Source organism: Danio aesculapii, chromosome 20, assembly GCF_903798145.1.
Source record: "Danio aesculapii chromosome 20, fDanAes4.1, whole genome shotgun sequence".
Lineage (NCBI taxonomy): Eukaryota > Metazoa > Chordata > Actinopteri > Cypriniformes > Danionidae > Danio > Danio aesculapii.
In genome coordinates this window covers 9,708,035-9,727,378 of record NC_079454.1, presented here as the reverse complement: position 1 = coordinate 9,727,378, position 19,344 = coordinate 9,708,035, and the positions used below count along the sequence as shown (strand labels likewise).

Here is a 19,344-nt window from a genome sequence, read left to right as displayed (position 1 = left end):
CATACTGAATGTAACCCCAAACCATGATTTTTCCTTCACCAAACTTGACTGATTTCTTTGAGAAGCTTGGGTCAATGCTGGTTCCAATAGGTCTTCTGCAGTATGTGTGATGATTGGGATGCAGTTCAACAGATGATTCATCTTAAAAATCAACCTTTTCTTAGCCACTTTTCCAAATGATTCCCTAGAAGTTATTACTTGTTACTCTTACAACTGGGATTGACGACAAGACTTTTGTGAGGTAGTGTATAGTTGTTGAATTGACATTCCGCTGAAATTTCTATTACTATTCTAGAACAATATCCAGCAGTTAAAAAAAATGATATTTACATTTAAAAACGAGTTCACTGTTGATCTTGTGTTCATTTGGTGCTATAAAAAACAACCGACCACACAAAATTAGGAAAATCCATAATAAAGTTCAGCAATTAGACATTTTATTCGCCCAACACAAAACACACACTCCTAAAAACTGCCAAAAAACGTATGGCTTGTCGCATTCTAAAGTGCTTATTTGTTAGAGGCAGACATGCTTAAACCAGAACACGTATAAAAAGACATGACAGCCAAAACGAGCCCGAGACGGATTCAGTTAAATAAACTAGACATTTGGTCCCTGCAAACCATGAAATCCACACAGCAAAGCTTCCTTAAACAAGCACAAGCACCTCCAGAAAACACAAAGAACATATAACAGTCCTCGAAAACGCAACGTCAATGATCCTGGCACTACGAAGATATTTGGAAGTAAACAGAGCTACAGTATTCGCTTTTATGAACCCTTAAAGAATAAACGTTTGTATTAAAAAATAAAGTAGTCATATTATTCTGCCCTGTTCACAGATTACTTTTGGCCTGAAGGTAAAAATTTCTATGAATACAAATATACATTCATTTCATTCATCTTTGTCTCGGACGTTTCGTAAAATATCAGCTGTATGTGCACGTCGCCATTCGAAAACACGTTTAAAGTCAAAACGCCAACAATAAAACTTTCGAATGGACATCTTTATCTTCTTGAGGAATAAATAAACAAAACATCAAGTGGTCAAACGCTTTCTTGCACCTTTAAAATGTTGCGCATGCGTTTGCGAGAGAACGCATGCGCTGGACGGGTTTAACTGGGAATATCGGAGCTGCTGTTGCGGTTTCCGTATTTGTGGTGAATGAAGAGAAGCACTACGCCGAGGAAGAAGCAGATGGAGCCCACTGTGATGTAGGCGATGCCCAGGAAGGGGTTTTTTCCTCCCATCCAGGAGATGGTGCTGAGGATCATTCGCTTCCGGCCCTCAAAGCTGCGGACGGGATAGTCTGAGGGACAACTGGTCAAGGAAGTCTTGTCCATTTAAAACATGTTTAAAATAGAAATACAAATATATTAAGTTCACATTTAGAGAAAAAATGTAGAGATGTTTAATAATTAATCGTGATTAACCACATAAAAAAATATATTTACATAATATATGTATACAGTGCGAATTATACACTGACGATGAGGGGGGTCAATTGTTTCGGTTAGTTTGTGTAATACATGCTTCAGTCATTTATGTATTTATTTTTAGTTCAAGTAGTTTATTAATTAAGCGTATTTTAGTTCGACATTTTAAGGGATATTTATTGTATTCTAAACTACGGTATTTCAAATACCTACAGCTATTTCAGATAATCCTGTAAGTTAATCTACAAACTATGCATCTAATTTGACTTTATTTTAGGCTAAATGTGCATACGAACACCTATTTGACAAGAAAACAAAGTATTGTGACTACCACTATATGTCAATCAGGGCTCTAGATCTGCCATTTCAGACTTGTGACTCGAACATACTGATTGGTGCATTTATGCATTCACAGTGGTTTGAACCATTATAGGGATGGTCAAATGTATATTATATTATCTGTTATTTTATTTCTACAGATCAGAGTGAAATATTTCTCAGTATTAAAGGACCGACCCCCCAAAACATCTTCTATTGACGTCCTTCATGGTGGGATTCAAGCATTAATTAGAGGATCAATCCCTCCCAAACACCCATGCAACTCGCACCCTGTCTGTATATACACTGTGTAATTATGTATACATAAATGCTACTTTATCTATCTATCTATATACACACACACACACGCACGCACGCACACACGCGTGTATTTATGATTACATAATAAATATACACAGTTCAAAGACAAATACTAATTAAAGTTAAGCTGTAATGACAACATTTGTGGCATAATTATAAATAAAGATTACAGAAAATTATTTATAATAATAAATAATAACTAATCCCTCCTTTAATAGTACTTAGGTTATTAATTAACATAAATTACTATTATTATTTTTATGGCCTGTTTTTAATATGAGTTAATATGAACATAAATCAGCATTTGTTATTACTGTTAATGCAGTTTTAAATGGTTGAATAAAAACACATTTAGGAAATATGTACATTAAACCCTTCAGTTACACATACCAAAACAACAATAAAAACTAATATTGGGCTTTTTTTTTAGTAAAAACAATATTAAAAATAGTCTAAATATTCATCCCACTAGTAAGCAGCAGCGGTTTTGACTACTTTGTCGGAAAAAGAAATGTTATTTATATCATTATTATTTTTGAAAACAAATATATATTAACTGATCAGATTAACTGTATTTTTTCCAAGTACTAGTTATCCAAGTATAATTTGATAAGAGCATTTCATTCTAAATCAAAATGTTAAAAATACGTTTTAAAAAAAACGTGTGTGTGTGTGTGTATATATGTATATATGCATGTATGTATGTATATATATGTATATATATATATATATATATATATATATATATATATATATATATATATATATATATATATATATATATATATATATACATACATACATACATACATATTTGTACAATACTTCTGTCTGGTTCTTGAATCTGATTGGCTGACAGTCGTGCAATATTCTGCAAATAACAGCACTCGTCCAGCCTCTTTCTCCTTCACACTTGCATGTATGTTTACACATACAGTGACAAGCAGATGACACTCTACAGTTTGACAAATACTGCTGCTGTTGGGCAACATAATGTATTTTTGAGGCTTTGTAGTCAAGAATGTAGCTGTTTAGACTGCAACTATGCAGCATATTTATGAGGACAGTGCCCATTTTAAATATTTCTAAATTCTGAGAGACAGCGCATCGGCAGCCATTAGCCTGTCATTGAGCAGTACAAAGACATCCATCCTCAAGATGGCGACAGAGACCGCATAATAAGCCCTTAGAAGATAAAACAGCGTAATTTCTAACTACAGCTGATCAAATCATTATTAAACTGGTAGATGACTTTCTAAGTCAATCTCTCTCTTTTGTATGTTGTAGTGCTGTATTTATACCATATAGTGTGTTCAGTGTGAGATGGGACTCGCATTTCCGGATGTATTTTGTGTTGGCCACTCTTTTGTATAACCCTGAGTTACTTTTTGGTTGGCCATCCGTTTGCTTATAATAAGCCTTCTGTTTGCTTTACTGCAGACTAGTCCAGTAAAAAGAAAGAAAGAAGAAATGTCTGCATGTGTTCAGCATTTTTACTTATCACAAACACAAAAGTAATCTGGTAGTGTTTGCTTTGCTTTGGCTTTTCTGGATCTTCCGATTGCCGATTCTTCCGAGTAATACTGGGAAATCTCTGTAGACTGATGGCATTTCATGCCGTTCAGCCTTACAATCTTCAAATGTCAGCAAAATCACCTGTTTTGTCATCACTTCAGACATTACCGTAGAGAATCATTCAAATACTAGCTCTAAAGTGACACTGGTGAATGACCAACGGTTTCTGCTGTTCTGGCGTCAGCTGCAGATGTGAATGAATTTTGGAAGTAGTTCCTCATACAAAAGGGTTCTTAGATTCTCCGTGTTTGATTTTCTTTTTTATATACATGATTACGCTGTCGAACTGTTGTATAAACGCAATATCACACTCGTAGCAGTGCTATGGGGTGTATATCATCACTAGTGGGACACTAAGCCTCCCACCAGTGGCGATATACAGCCACATCGCACTGCTACTCGTGTGATATTGCTATATATATACACAAATATACATATTTTCCTTTTCTTCTTAAAACTGCAACATTTAATTTATGCATGTAATCCCTGATCACTTCACTCCTCCTCAAAAACACACACTGCTAGTGAACGCTCTCAGCAGAGTTCATTGATTTGTTTTTACAGTAGGTTTGCAAATCAAGGATACTGTAAGTGACTTCCAGGCTGTAGTTTCCTCTGGGCAGTGTGGGTGTCATGTTGTTCTTCTTCTGAATAATGCGGTACAGCTTTCTGAAGGTGGGAAGAGCAGCGGTGCGCATCCACACAATGAAATCCTCGTTTATGAAGCCGTTGTTTTCTGGGTCAGTGTCCAGCTCATAGACGGGCTTTCGCCAGTTGATCGGCTTCGCTGTGTCTGGAAGACAAAGAGTGCTTTAGTTAGAAATACAGACAAAACATGCCAATTCTTAAATCCTTTCAATAGAATTTGACACATGGCAGAGAATTAGGTTTATTAAGTCTTATCTCCCTGACTCGTCATCCCTCCTTTTTGCTTCATACAAAAAAATCTATCAGGAGGCATGCTTAGTAAGATCACCATCATATTGTTTAAACTTTAGTTTTGTCGACTTGCAAAACAAAGAAAGCTTTTACGCCAGTTTTACAACGCATGAACGACGTGTGAGCAGCAAGTTATGTCGTGCATGTCAACTTTGCTTTTTGATTACACTGCTTTCACCAGCGTTGGGTCGGTTGCACATAGAGAATGTCTTTATTTCGGAATTATCACTCTTAATAAATACACTTGCATATGAAGTAAGTCATATCTCAAAGCATTTACTGGGGCTCTGGCGATATTTACTGGGGCACGTGCAGTGAAAATTGCAGTGAAAATTCCTTGTTTTTGCCAGAGGTCAAAGGTCAGAAGAGATCAGACTAGCTAGTACACCCAAAAAAATGTTGTTTGTTCAAACTAATTATTTTAAATGAGCCGAAATAACTCAATTCTTGATTTTTTTTAAGGGGACAACTTAATTGTTATATATTCAACCCACCTAAATTAGTAAAAACTAATAAGTTAATTAATTCTTTCATGTCGTCCCAACACAAATCAATTGTGGAACCCAGCGTTTTTTTGTGTAACTCAAGTAATCCCTCACTATAACTATAAGCCTGCAGAGGAGCATCTCTGAACACACAACACACCAAACCTTGAAGCAGATGAGCTACAACAGCAGAAGAAGAACAATACCACACATTATTTACAAATCTTGCGGGTATCCGTAATATCATCACAATATCACCAAAAGATGGCAATGAATGAATGACTAATGTTTCAGACACATATGGTAAGATATTTATTGAGATTACCATGACCATATCAAAGTAATTAGATAAGGAGGGCCATTGATTTGTCATTGGGTGTTCTTCCCTATTGTGACTTGTATCCAGCAAAAACAAGAAAATCTGTTATTCATAAGCTGTTTTCATCCTATTTTCATGCATATTTTGGAATAACGCATAAAAATCATTTAATGTTAAGTCATGATGTGCGTACATTTTGAAAATGTGCATTACAAAACATGTGCCGTGTACTGTGTAGGATAAACTTTATATCCGATAAGAAGATAATGCACATATACTACGATAAAACACATTTATCGAACAAATTCCTGCATGTGCATCTAGAAAATCATGTGATAATAAAAATGGGTGCAATGGGACAGCATTAATGGACAAACAACATTGCACCATCTGAAATGTTGTTTTGGGCATTTTAAAATCCCTCAGCTAAAGTCTGTCAACAAAGTGGTTCAGTATTGAGCGGCTGTGATCCCAAAGAGTGTTTCGTCTTTGTATTAGGAGTAGGGTTGTCATGATACTGGAATTCGGTATTAATTGATACTTGAATTTTAAAAATGTCAATTTCCCGCTTACATTTGAGCACTGTTGAGCGCGTTCTTAAACAGTGCTGATTTACCACTGTGTTCAAGTGCTCAACAGAAATGACTGTGACTGGCCGTGAGGGTAATCAGTTCACTGAACTCACCTCTGTTTACGAAGTATACAAACAGATAGAGAGACACTGGAGTGTTTTATTTATTTATTTGTTACATATTTATTGCCACATCAGCAACTTATGGCTATTTCGTGGCCAAATGGATATACATTAAACTATTACATGATTAAAACAAATTCGTATCATATAAAAAAATAAATAAATAAATTACTTAGATAAATATATAAAATATAAATAGATAAAATTTACAATTTTTTTTTTCCAAAGTTAAATATGGTTTTTCAGTTCTATTTTTGATTTAAAAAAATGTAAAACTCTTCCTGGTGGTACCTTTTTAAAAATGTCCATCAAAGTGCTCCCCTTATAAAAATTTTGTCTAATGGAATTTAAACTTCTACATTCCAACCAAATATGTTTGATGGTACGAGCAGTCTGGCAGTTATTACATTTAGGTGATTCTTCGTTATTTAATAAATATAAATGTGTCAACCTAGAATGTCCAATTCGACATCTGGTATAGACCGTCTGATCATGCCTGGCCTCAAAATTATCATTTGCTAAATGTCTTTCATTTATTTTCGGGTTCTGGAGTGTTTTAAAGCCATGATTCATCAACAGATCACTCGTTTGTCTGCTTATAGACAAACCAGCTGATCGATGTGACTTTAAAATGCTCCAGTGTCCCTGTATCTGTTGTTACACTCAGTCAACAGCGGTGAGTTGGATGAGCTGATGGCCTTCACGGCCAGTCACAGTCATTTCTGTTGAGCATGCAAAAACAATGGCAAATCAGCAGTGTTTAAGAACATGCTCAATAGCACTCAATTGTTTGTGGAAAATGGATGTTTTTAAAATTTCAGTACCAATTGGTATCGAATACCAGTATCCTGACAACCATAGTACAGAGGCACAAGTAATTTATTAGACAAGAAAAAAGCCCAGTGTTTTTTCACCACTAAAATTATTTTTCTTTTTCGATATTTAGTGACGATTTTGTTCTCTTCATCACACTGGATAAAAACATAGCTATTTGTCGAAACCAAACTTGATTGAGGGCTGTGGGCCGAATATATACCAAACTGTATTACAATAAATTTTCCAAGGGCAATTTCCTCATTTATTTAGTTTAAAAAAAAATGTTGCTTTAAATCACTTTAATATCTAATGCAGTATCATTTTTAACATTTTATAATGGACTTAATACTGTTAAAACATAAACAATTCCATTTTTAACACAATGCAGTGTAATGCTGAATATACTAGTTGAGCTGCACCTTCACCTTGATATGCTCGTAGATGTCAGATGTGTGTCAATTGACAGTATTTACATTTTAAAAGTCTGATTCATTTACAACATTTAATTGAGCTATTTAATTTCAGTTGTCTTTTTTGTAGCTCAGCAATGAAACTAAGAAAAACAGAAGATTATGTTAAATTCAAAATTCAAATTGATGATTTCCGTCAAAGGCATTCACCCCAACCACCAACATTATTCCTCTCTTTTCAGACGGCATTGTGGGCCAAATCAAAGGTTACCATGGGCCAACTTTGGCCCGTGGTCCCTACTTTGGGTATCTCTGATCTACAGCACGATACCTATACAAAAATAATAAACCTCATTCAAGAGATTCTATTTATATTAACTATTGCATTTACACTAATATTCTAGTTGAGTAAAATTAGGGCTGCAACTAACAAATTTTGGCATGTGTTGATTAAACTGTTGATTATTTTCTTTAATCGATTAGTTGACTAATCTGTGGTTTCTTTGTTTAATTGAATGATTTTTTTAATAATCTGTGATTTTAAACCATTTACTAAATATTTTGAACTATCCCTTTAATATAAAACAGTACATATGGAGTTGATATACAACATGTAAAGCTTGTTATAATTAAGCACTACCAATGTATACCAAATAAAGTGGCCAGCGAGTGTTCAGAACACAATTTACCAATAAAAACCGCAGTAAGATTGGGGTTGTTTCCACCAGGGTTTCTGAACTTCACATGTTTGTCCGTCCACCAAGCGATCCCCTTTTTGATCATCGGAATTTGGGTTTTTGTTCCATTGGGGTCAATGTAAAACAAGTCCAATGTATCTGAAGTGGAGAAAAGGAGCAAAAAATGTCAATATTTGAACATTAAACAGACTTTTAATAAGAAAACCTTTTAATCCAAGTCTTACCGTTAAACATACTGTTGGCAATAGCTCCACATGGGGCTATACGCTTGTTATCATTTATGCGGTACGGCTCACACTCTTTGCTTGGTTCCTGAAATATATGACAATACACTTTGAGCTTCTTTCAATACCATTCAATTCAATAGCACTAAGTCAAGAATTAAGTGCTGACAGTAAAACCTGTAGACTGACAAAAAAACAAGTGACAGCTATGGCAATGTCACTCAGGTAGGGTTCATTAAAAGAGACGATGTCTGCCGATGACTGACAGACCTCCACTATGATACATGTCAAGGCGTTTCTAAATCCATGTTGCAAAACCCAGCTGTCAAACAGCACTTGTTGATGTTGGGTTGACGTGTTAGCGCAGGTGGAGAGTACTATGCTGTCAAACACGTCAGACAGCAGAGCTGAAAGTCAGGTGATCTATTTAGCTTCCATTTGCTTCGCCATTAAACCTAGTCAATAAATATAGGAAGACACTTCCTCTGTCTATCAGTATTACATGCATCTTTCAGGTTAAATGATAGACGGGTGCTGGTGGGCATATAGTAGAAATTTAACCATATATTCAAGGCCACAGTATGAAAACTGAAATCTTTCAGCAAATACATAAACAAACAGATAAACGTTTATATAAGACAAACAAGTGAAGGATAAATTGCTAAACAATACATACAGCAAACAAAACAGATAGATACAGACAAACAAGACTGATAGATACCGATGAAACATGCGATGCTTGTGATATAACGTCCCTGAAGAAAGCTTATTTTATTAGCTACTTAATGAATCATTTATTTATGTAATGACCATACTAAATAAAACGGCTAATATAGTTGGAAGAAAAATTATTAGCCCTGATCTGAAATTTAAATTCTTTTTCAAATATTTCCCAAAGTGATGTTTAAGAGGGTAAGAACATTTTTATAGTATGTCCTATGTAATTGAAAAAATATTGAAAGTCTTATTTCTTTGAGTTTGGCTGGAATAAGAAGGTTTTTAAACATTTTTAAAAAGCAGTTTAAATATCTATTCCTGACATTACAGTTTATTTCTTTCTTGTCATATTTTGCTTTGTGGCTCTAGGTTTTCTTTTAGGCTAGGTTCAGCCAATGGCGTAACAGCACATACTGGGCAGGTGGGTATAAAATAGAAATGCTCCATCTGATTGGACAAATATGGATAAAGAACCTACATGTTTGTGGTGAATGTGCAACATTGCCATCAAAGAAATCAAGTTTTCACCAAAATCAGTTTTCTAAGTTGGTTGTATTTTACAGTAATGTTAAAATGCTCAAAATTGTCTGTCAACATTTTCAAAAACTACATTTATCAAAATTACAAGTGCCAATATCGTATCTGTCACAAGATTATTCCTCATAAATTAAAAACTGCAATATTAAATAAAATAAAATATTTTTGTGCTATAGAGCAAACTTTTATCTTTTTGATAATTATTTTTTTTAGCTTGTGCAGTTTAAATTCACAGAATTTTCTCGAAGTATGCTGTACACTACCTGACAAAATTCTTGTTGAGATCCCAGTTGTAAGAGCAACAATTTTTCAGACTAATTATCTGTTGAATTGCATCTCGATAATCACAAGTCCTGCAGAAGACCTATTGGAACCCGCACAGACCCCAGATTCTCCTAGAAATCTGTCAAGTTTGGTGAAGGAAAAATCATGGTTTGGGGTTACATTCCGTATGGGGGTGTGTGAGAGATCGGCAGAGTGGATGGCAACATCACTAGCCTGAGGTATCAAGACATTTGTGTTGTCCATTACATTACAAACCACAGGAGAGGGCAAATTCTTCAACAAGACAGCGCTCCTTCTCATACTTCAACCAAGACATTGAAGTTCCTGAAAGCAAAGAAGGTCAAGGTGCTCAAGGATTGGCCAGCCCAGTCACCAGACATGAACATTATTGAGCATGTATGGGGGAAGATGAAGGTAGTGGCATTGAAGATGAATCCAAATAATCTTGATGAACTCTGGGAGTCCTGCAAGAACGCTTTCTTTGCCATTCCAGATGACTTTATTCATAAGTTATTTGAGTCATTGCAGAGACGTATGGATGCAGTCCTCCAAGCTCATAGGAGTCATACACAAGATTAATTCTTTTTCCACTGCACCATGACTTTATATTCTATACTGTACATTATTTCTGTTAAGTGACACGAATCAATGCTTACTGTCCGAATTAAAAATCAAGGCCTGATCATATTTTATTTAGTAAAATAATCCTAATCTAGAGGCCTTTGCCTTTCATATAAAGCACTTCTGATACCAAATGATCAGCTAGAAGTCAATTTATTATTTATTGTTCCCAAAACTTGGATAGGTGACAAAACTTTTGCCTGGTAGTGTACATACTGTGAACTAGCATATACTTTTTAGCTCACATCCCTATTGCATGTTTTTCCCCCTCATTTAAAATATAAAACACATTTACAGATTACAGATATTTTTCTGACCCCTTAGCTCTATGGTTTCGTTTTATGGTATGCTTCAATATACAGTTAACATTTACATTCTTATTCATAAATAAGTTTTTACTGCAAATGCTACATACAAAACGCCAAAATTGCTCTTGGCACATAAAATAAATGTTGTAACGGCTTTCCAATTGCCGCTATTGTTGGTAGAGTAAGCAAGTTTTTTACGCGTAAAACAAATCTACAAATAAAAGCGTCTTTATTTTTCCAATCAACAGAATTCCCTCATTTGTATTCCTTTATCTATATTGCACACTACTCTCTTGTATGTATGTTACGTTACGGTCAAAAACTGTGTGCTTCCTACCAACCTCTCTTCCTCAATGCAGCGAAGCCTCAGTTATATAGTATGGTACTGACACCTTGTGACCAAATGCCACTATGCAATGTATGGCTCCAACAAATGTAATTGCATAAACAGTCTTATTTACAGATATAGCATATACTGTTATCGCTATAACGATACTTTTTCAACATATCGAGCATATAAGGATGGATGGATGAATGGATAGATACCTTAAGTGAGCGCTCATCTCCATTAAGCTGGCTGTCATCTCTGGACTTCACGTAACGTCGATGGTTTTGGTAGAAATTTGAGAGGCCGTAGTACATGAAGACATTACTCTGAGAACAAGAAGTTTTGAGTTGTGAATTGGCAATGTTATAGGAGCCCATCAATTTAAGTAAAACATCCTTCCAAGAAATAAACAGATTTTTTCAATGTGCCAAATGTAACCATTCAGGAAAGTCAGGGTTTTGGCTAAGTCTTTCTTTTCCTTACAATACAGCTAAATATGATCAGTAACAAAAGATACTACAGTTATTATAATACTGAATAATGATTAGTAACATGGTCACGGTTGCCAAGTCTGTGGTTTTTTAACTTGCCGCATTTTTTTATATTTATTCCGTGGGTTAAACTAGGTGTGACACAATGCTTGAATCATATTTATATGGTTGCGATGAAATATTTTACTCTACCAAATTTATAATAAAAGCTGTGCAAGGATGATGAAATGAGTTGGCACACTTTTGTGAGGAGCAGGTTCTCTAGAGGAGAGACCGTATGAGCAGCTGTTTTTGTTTCTATGGTAACGGATTGGCAGGACTCTCCAGGATTGTTGCTAAATTATAGCCAAAGTATATGTACTGTAATCTACAGAATTAAGTCCACCGATTTACAATTTAATTAATAACTTCAGTGTTTATTTTAAATTTAAGATTTATTTCACAAGGTTTAACTTCCAGCAGTTTCTTTATTTCTTTTTTAACTACATGGCAAACAGCATTTACAGGAGACACCATGGCAGCTGTGCTGTCAATTTAAAGTAAGATTGTTTTTCATAACAAAATCTATATAATTATTAATATACAGTCATTTCAAAGGAAAATCGGTTTATAACACATAGCGTGATGTCAAATATGCATTTTATGAATGGCTAGTGGCATATTTTGAGTTTTGATTTTATTGAGCACTTTTTGACAAGTCATTTGGGCTAGTTTTGCTGTGAAAACCTGGCAACACTGACCATAGAGCAGTGAATAACATTGGAAGGGACTCTTGCTAATAAGAACGATCTACCTTGTTTTTCATAGCAGTGAGTTATTTTTCTGTAAAACTGCATGACTTCTGGTTCACTAGCTTCTAATAAATAAAAATGTGGTAAATGTTAAACTAGGGATGCACCGATATGGATTTTTTGGCCGATAATCGATAACTCTTAAGATTTGGAGGCTGATAACTGATATCATTCATTTATTTCCTTTTTCGGCTTATGCTGAATTCAGACTGCATGATTTTAGCCCCGATTTTGACTCACCGACGGGTTTTGAGAAATCGCTGGCAAATGCCTGAAATCACAGGCAAATCGGTGCTCGTTCATGAGCGTAACAAATCACACAGTGTGAACTATCAAAGACGCCATCTAAGAGAATCGCCAATGAGCCATGAGATATTTGGCATGCTAAATATTTGGACATGTCGACGATTCAAATCATGCCATGTGAAATGACTGAAAATAACATCAGCGATCACCTACAGCCAATGACAGAGCAGCATTCACTAGTATGGGTACTTGCAGGCCTGCGGGAGGTTGGGGAAGAGGTTAAAAGGGCTCATTCTATTTAGACCCAAGAAATGGTGGAAAAACTAGTGGAAATTTGGCAGGAGCACCCGTGTCTGTCTGATGTGTTATGTGAGCAATATCACAAACGTGTCAAAAAAGAAAAAAAGTTAAGGAGAAATTGCTACTTCTCTTCAAACCCAGGTGAGCAAATATGTCCATTTTCTACCCCATTAAAGGTTTCTTTCTCATTATGTAGTTAATAACACAAGATATATGTGTTTTTGGCTGTGAGAAGCATGGGCGAGGCAGGCAATTCTGTATGATTACGTAATCTGATGGCTTATATTAGCCTAATTTTGATATCAGACCGATAACACTAAAAATAGCACTTATCGGCCAATTTCGATATGGCCAGCGATATATTGTGCATCCCTATGATGCTATATTGTGCATCCCTATTAAGCTACTGATGCGATGAGTGTTTATGATAATTGTAATGAAATACAAATAATATGATAAATACAAGTTTGCAACATAAATCAGCATGACAGAACATTTTTGTAAAACTAAACAAGTGGAAGCAGACGACACCACAAGTCTTGCACATTCGAGTTACAAATGTCTGTGTTGCAATGGACAAAGCTTTCAGCATCAGTTTTTAATTCGGCTGTGTCTTTTGCAATGCTTCGTGGGATTGTAATGCTTTCCACTTAAATATCTTTTGTCTTTGGTATATTTTTAGTAGTTTGGTTCACAGCTTATGATGCTTTATGACTTTTTTGTTTAATCTGAGAAAAACTACTTAAAAAATGACTATAAACCTACTGTATCATAATTAACACATGAATTACTAAAGCCTCTAAATGAGCAACATGTAATTATTCATACATTATCATAATAAGTCATACATTTAAACAAGTTCAAGACATTTTAGTACAATTATAAAAACCCCAACCTTTCAGTTGTGATCAACATTTTTCTCAATGAATATTTAGTGATTTTCAATCATCAGTCTTTTCAGGAATGTTTTTTTTTTCTCACAGTAATTATTTCACTGCACTGAATTATGCATTTCAGCCTAAAAACTACAGAGCTTTGCTTTAAAGTTGAATCAAAAAATAAATACTGTTTTACGAAGACATATTATGTGAGATATACAGTTACAATGTAAATAAATGGTGTATATTAGTGTTATGAAGATAAAAACTGGATAAATGTCATCTCTTTTTAGCAATATAAATATGAACAATCACACTAAATATATTTTAGGTGGAGTTAAAGGTCTATTTTGGTGTAACTCTCTGAATAGTGGAAAGTACAGCAAAACTCCTAAAAATTACATTGATAGAACTAATGCAAACATATGAACTTAACAAAAGAGCATACAATCAATAAACAACCTCACAAAAGCTCTGTTTTAAAGGTTTACATTACTGTTTTATGTCTTTATAGAGAGAAAATGAACGGAGCGGTTAATTTGTGGAACCCAAAGGTTGTTGCTTTTTACAAGAACAGATTTTTCTGGTAACATTAGTGTTAGTAAAAAGCTGAATATTTACTTAAGCTGAACTAATCCTTCACAAAGAATACAACATAATGAACGGGTCATTCAGACTCACTTCAAAAGGCTGGTCCAGAGAGAAGGACAGGATACATTTGCAGGGAGTCGTGCTGTTCCAGCTGAAGCTTTGAGAGCAGTTAAAACACGGACTGGACATGTCAGTCCCGGTGTAATCAATCTGTAAACCACAGAAACACACACATTTTAAAAAATACTGTAGTAAAACAGTACGAACTACGAATGCTCCGATCAGGATTTTCGCAGCTGATACGGAGTACCGATTCCTTGTCATGGTTATCGGCCAATACGGAGTACCGATTCTGATGTTTCAAGCTTTATAATGCCTAAAGCACGTTTTCCCTCCAAGTATGACACTTGAGTGGAGATCTCTCCTTACCTGAGAGAATAAATGAGGGATGCTGCATATAATCCCTTAAACATGTCTCTTATAACCATTTACTGTGGACATGTCATGGTCAGAAGCAGATTTACAGAAAGTAATAGATAAAATAGCCAAAAACACAGACTTTCAGTTTTTATATACAGTTGAAGTCAGAACTATTAGCCACCCTGAATTATTATTACCCTATTTATTTCCCCCCCGATTTCTGTTTAACGAAGAGAAGATTTTTTCAACACATTTCTAAACATAATAGTTTTAATAACTCATCTCTAATAACTGATTTATTTTATCTTTGCCATGATGACAGTAAATAATATTTGACTAGATATTTTTCCAAGACACTTCTATACAGCTTAAAGTGACATTTAAAGGCTTAACTAGGTTAATAAGGTTAACTAGGCAGGTTAGAGTAATTAGGCAAATTATTGTACAACGATGGTTTGTTCTGTAGACTATCGAAAAAATATATAGCTTAAAGGGGCTAAAAATTGACCTTAAAATTGTTTTTAAAAAAATTAAAAACTGCTTTTATTCAAGCCGAAATAAAACAAATAAGACTTTCACCAGAAGAAAAAATATTATCAGACATACTGTGAAATTTCCTTGCTCTGGTAAACATAATTTGGGAAATATTTAAAAAAGAAAAATAATTCAAAGGGGGTTAATAATTCTGGCCATTTCAATCTCTTGCTAATTAACTCTCATCTCCATGATTTTGGGGGTATTTTATCTAATTTAAAATACCTGTGATTACTTCATGAGATTGTCCAGATTGGCGAGTACCGATCAAGTCCTAAAATGTGATTATCGGTAGATACCGATCTCCAGCCGATCGATCGGAGCACCCCTGGTAGAAACCTTCATAGGAAATGGAACTTACCCTGGTTTTAATGGAATCTATCGACACTTTAGCTCCCTTTCAGGATGAAGAGTTTATAATAGTTATATATACATGCCTCAAAAATATAAATTTCAGTCAAAAATATAAGGTTTTTGGGGATGGAAACTCATTTTTATTTACGTTTTAACCATTAAAATTAATCTGACAGAAGCTCTGGGATGCATATTTTTGTGGTTAAAAAGTCTACAAATGTTTATTTAAAAAAAAAAAAAAAAGAAAGAGAGACTGATTATTGTTTCACTAGAAAAGACACTCATTTCTCAACTTTAGAGCCCTTTGAAGCTACACTAAATGTTGCGATAGGAAAATTCAAACCAGGGAATATTTCCCAAATAATGTTTAACAGAGCACATTATGTCTGATAATATGTCTGATGTCACTTTGCACAGCATGTCTGATAATATTTTTTCTTCTGGAGAAAGTCTTATTTGCTTTATTTCGGCTAGAATAAAAGCAGTTTTTAGTTTTTTTAAAACAATTTTAAGGTCAAAATTATTAGCCCCTTTAAGCTATATAATTTTTTCGGTAGTCTACAGAACAAACCATCATTATACAATAACTTGCCTAATTACCTTAACCTGCCTAGTTAACCTTATTAACCTAGTTAAGCCTTTAAATGTCACTTTAAGCTGTATAGAAGTGTCTTGAAAACTATCTAGTCAAATATTATTTACTGTCATCATGGCAAAGACAAAATAAATCAGTCTTTAGAAATGAGTTATTAAAACTATTGTTTAGAAATGTGTTGAAAAAAATCTTCTCTCCATTAAAGAGAAATTGGGGAAAAAATAAACGGGGGTGAATAATTCAGGGGGGCTAATATTTCTGATTGCAACTGTATATTGCAATATGAATATAATTCCTAAGTCAAAATCAAAGATGACTCTAGTTGAAAATAATTCATAATTTTACACTGATTGGTTTTGTAGGGGAGAGTGCATCTGCATAACAATAATACAAAATAATAATAAAATAAAAAAATCACCACTTTATGGTTTTTGGTGGAGTCTAACATTAGTAACGTACAGAAGTTCAATAATCAAACGTAAATAACACTGTATAGCCTTCGTTGTACATATATTTAAACACAATTAATCTTTGTTAAAGTGCCACTGCCAAACTTTAATTTCTTGTGGCCAAATAGTTTAAACTCACTTGAAATTGCTTGAAATCTTACAATGTGACTATTGCAGATTCACATATTGCGATATGGATGCTAAAACGATGCATTGTGCAGCCCTTGTTCAAGCTATTGAACACCATAAAAGTCCACTATATGGAAAAAAAATCCTGGAATTCTTTTCATCAAAAACCTACATTTCTTTTCGACTGAAGAAAGACAGAAATGAACATTGTGAATGGCAAGGGAGCAAGAACATTACCAGGAAAAAAGGTCACTATAGAAGTGAACAATTTTTTTTAAAATCCAATGTATCCAGTAAATCCAATTTAACAGCAAAATATACTGTTTTTATATATTATATGAACATATTTTAAAAATATTTGTTAATAATCAATATCAGGACTTATCGCACAACACATGGACATGACCTCAATCATTTTTGGTGGTGCAATATACATCACCCATTCATAAAAACCAATTTCCTATGGGAGGTGTCAGTATGGTTAAAAAAAAAACACTGTAGTATTTACTATAAATTACTATAGTATATCTTCATGTGGGTGTCTGACAACTAAAAATAGATCTAATAGCAGATATCGCAGCCTCTGTTACATTTTACCTTGCACTTTTTGTTAACATTAATTATTATTTATTTGCGATATGCGTTTTCACATTCTGATTCCAATGCCTAATTATTTAATTGTTAAAATGACTATAACTCTATTAAATATTCTTAATAATATGTGTTTGTTGGAAGAGTGTACTTGCATCATGATAATATTATATTGTCGTTCTGACATTATATAATGAGTGGCATAGAATGGTCTTAAAATGACAATATCGTTTATCGCAATAAATTTTGGTGCAATATATCGTACAACAAAAAATAGATATCATGACAAGCACAATTAAACAAACGTAGCTCTTTGGAATACTTGATTCTGATTGGTCAATCATAACATTCCAAGGTATGTTATTCTCGGATAACAACTTGCTGAATGTTCATTATCTATTACGTAACACGTCAAATCATGATTGACCAATCAGAATCATGCATTCCAGAGGGCCTTGTAAGTGTTGTTCATTTAATTATATAATGATGATTAGACAATTTTGTCATGCATTTGACTACTCAATTGTTAGACTCAGAAAACTAATGCTATTCATATTTTTGCTGTATTGTATATCTATATTTGTAATTTGTTTATATTTTTTGCATAAAGACTTGAATTATTTACTCCTCTACTGTTGTTGTTATTATTGATGTTATTTTGGTTTTATTGTTATAACTGCAATTAGTTCATGTCATCTGGAGAAACTGTTTTTTTTATACCACAATATATATATATATATATATATATATATATATATATATATATATATATATATATATATATATATATATATATATATATATTACAAAAATAAAAATATCGTCAGTCAGTTAAATATCAGGTTACCATACTTCATTTCCAGGGGGTCAACAGAAGGTCTCTATTTACTAAGCAATGTTAGTTAAATCACACTAAACACACAGAGAGCAACAGGCTCAAACCTCGAACTCCTTGATATTATTGGACGTCACGTAGAGTCCGATTCCTATCGGGATGAAGATGAGGCCGATGACGAAGAAAGCGGGTAAAACCGTGCCCGCGGTCAGGATGGGCTGCCAGGCAGGTAAGCGCTGCTGTTTGAAGGCGGTGTTGTCGGGCTTTCTGGTCCGGATGGCGGTCCCACCTAGGCCCGCGGATCCCGAGTGATGACCGTCCTCCTCCTTCGCGTTGTAGCTGGACGCCATCATAACTGTGATTACCAGCTCACAGCTTGGGTTTTGGAATTAAAACACACTGTTAATCGACTGCAGACGGGTGTTTATTAATGTAAAAGTGTTTTAAATGTCCGCTGGGGAGGATTATCTTCATCGAGGCCTTCTCAATTCGCTTGGTTTGTTAGAGGCGGCGCTACAGGAAGTGTCAACTAGGTAGTGATTCGCGAATCATGGAATTGAGCCGATTCTCTTGATTCAGTCGAGCTGATTTGCGAAGTGCTTCTGAATCACTTAGCGGTGGTTGAATCACTAATTCAGGGCTGAAAACGAGGCACGTTCGTAAATTGAATTTTATGTGAATTTGTTGTTTATCTAGCGTCATTTATTGAGCTAAAATATTATCAGCTCAATAGCTCTTTTATAAACGTCACGATGCATTATTTAATTGATTGTTTTACATTTGAAATTATTAAACGTTGTTGCTGGCTAATGTGTTAAAACCATAGACAGTTAAAACATGACGATTTAAAATGACAAGTAGGCTCAATATTATTTTAATATTGCATACTTTTTATTTATTTATTTATTTATTTATTTATAAGATTATAAGAATCTAATTAAAACATATTTGTTTTAATACAGACAACAGAACCAACATAACATAAAATATATAGAAGTCAGGTCAGGTGTACTGGTGCAAATGCTCAAACCGAGTCCGAACATGTCAACTCAGATGAATTGAATAATTTTATTTGAACTGGTTCACTGAAGCGAACCGATTCGCCAA

At 34.4% G+C, this 19,344-nt stretch overlaps 1 protein-coding gene across 1 annotated transcript; it reads right to left on the bottom strand.

Moving 5' to 3' along the window:
• Positions 1–415: 415 nt before the first annotated feature.
• Positions 416–18,764, bottom strand: tmem30ab (transmembrane protein 30Ab). The gene is made up of 7 exons (XM_056481720.1): positions 18,345–18,764; positions 14,421–14,540; positions 11,252–11,359; positions 8,238–8,325; positions 8,005–8,151; positions 4,239–4,445; positions 416–1,311 (listed from the first exon to the last, which is right to left on the bottom strand). The coding sequence occupies exons 1-7, from the start codon at positions 18,588–18,590 to the stop codon at positions 1,118–1,120; spliced, it is 1,110 nt and encodes a 369-aa protein (XP_056337695.1). The 5' UTR covers positions 18,591–18,764; the 3' UTR covers positions 416–1,117.
• Between the last annotated feature and the right edge of the window lie 580 nt (positions 18,765–19,344).

Excerpts from the sequence above, each read along its gene's own strand:
- tmem30ab (XM_056481720.1), bottom strand. The coding sequence starts at position 18,590 with ATGATGGCGTCCAGCTACAACGCGAAGGAGGAGGACGGTCATCACTCG. Across the intron at positions 11,360-14,420 it reads CTCTGGACCAGCCTTTTGAA|AGTAATGTCTTCATGTACTA; the intron begins GTGAGTCTGAAT and ends TCTTGTTCTCAG. Across the intron at positions 8,326-11,251 it reads GAGATGAGCGCTCACTTAAG|GAACCAAGCAAAGAGTGTGA; the intron begins GTATCTATCCAT and ends CATATATTTCAG.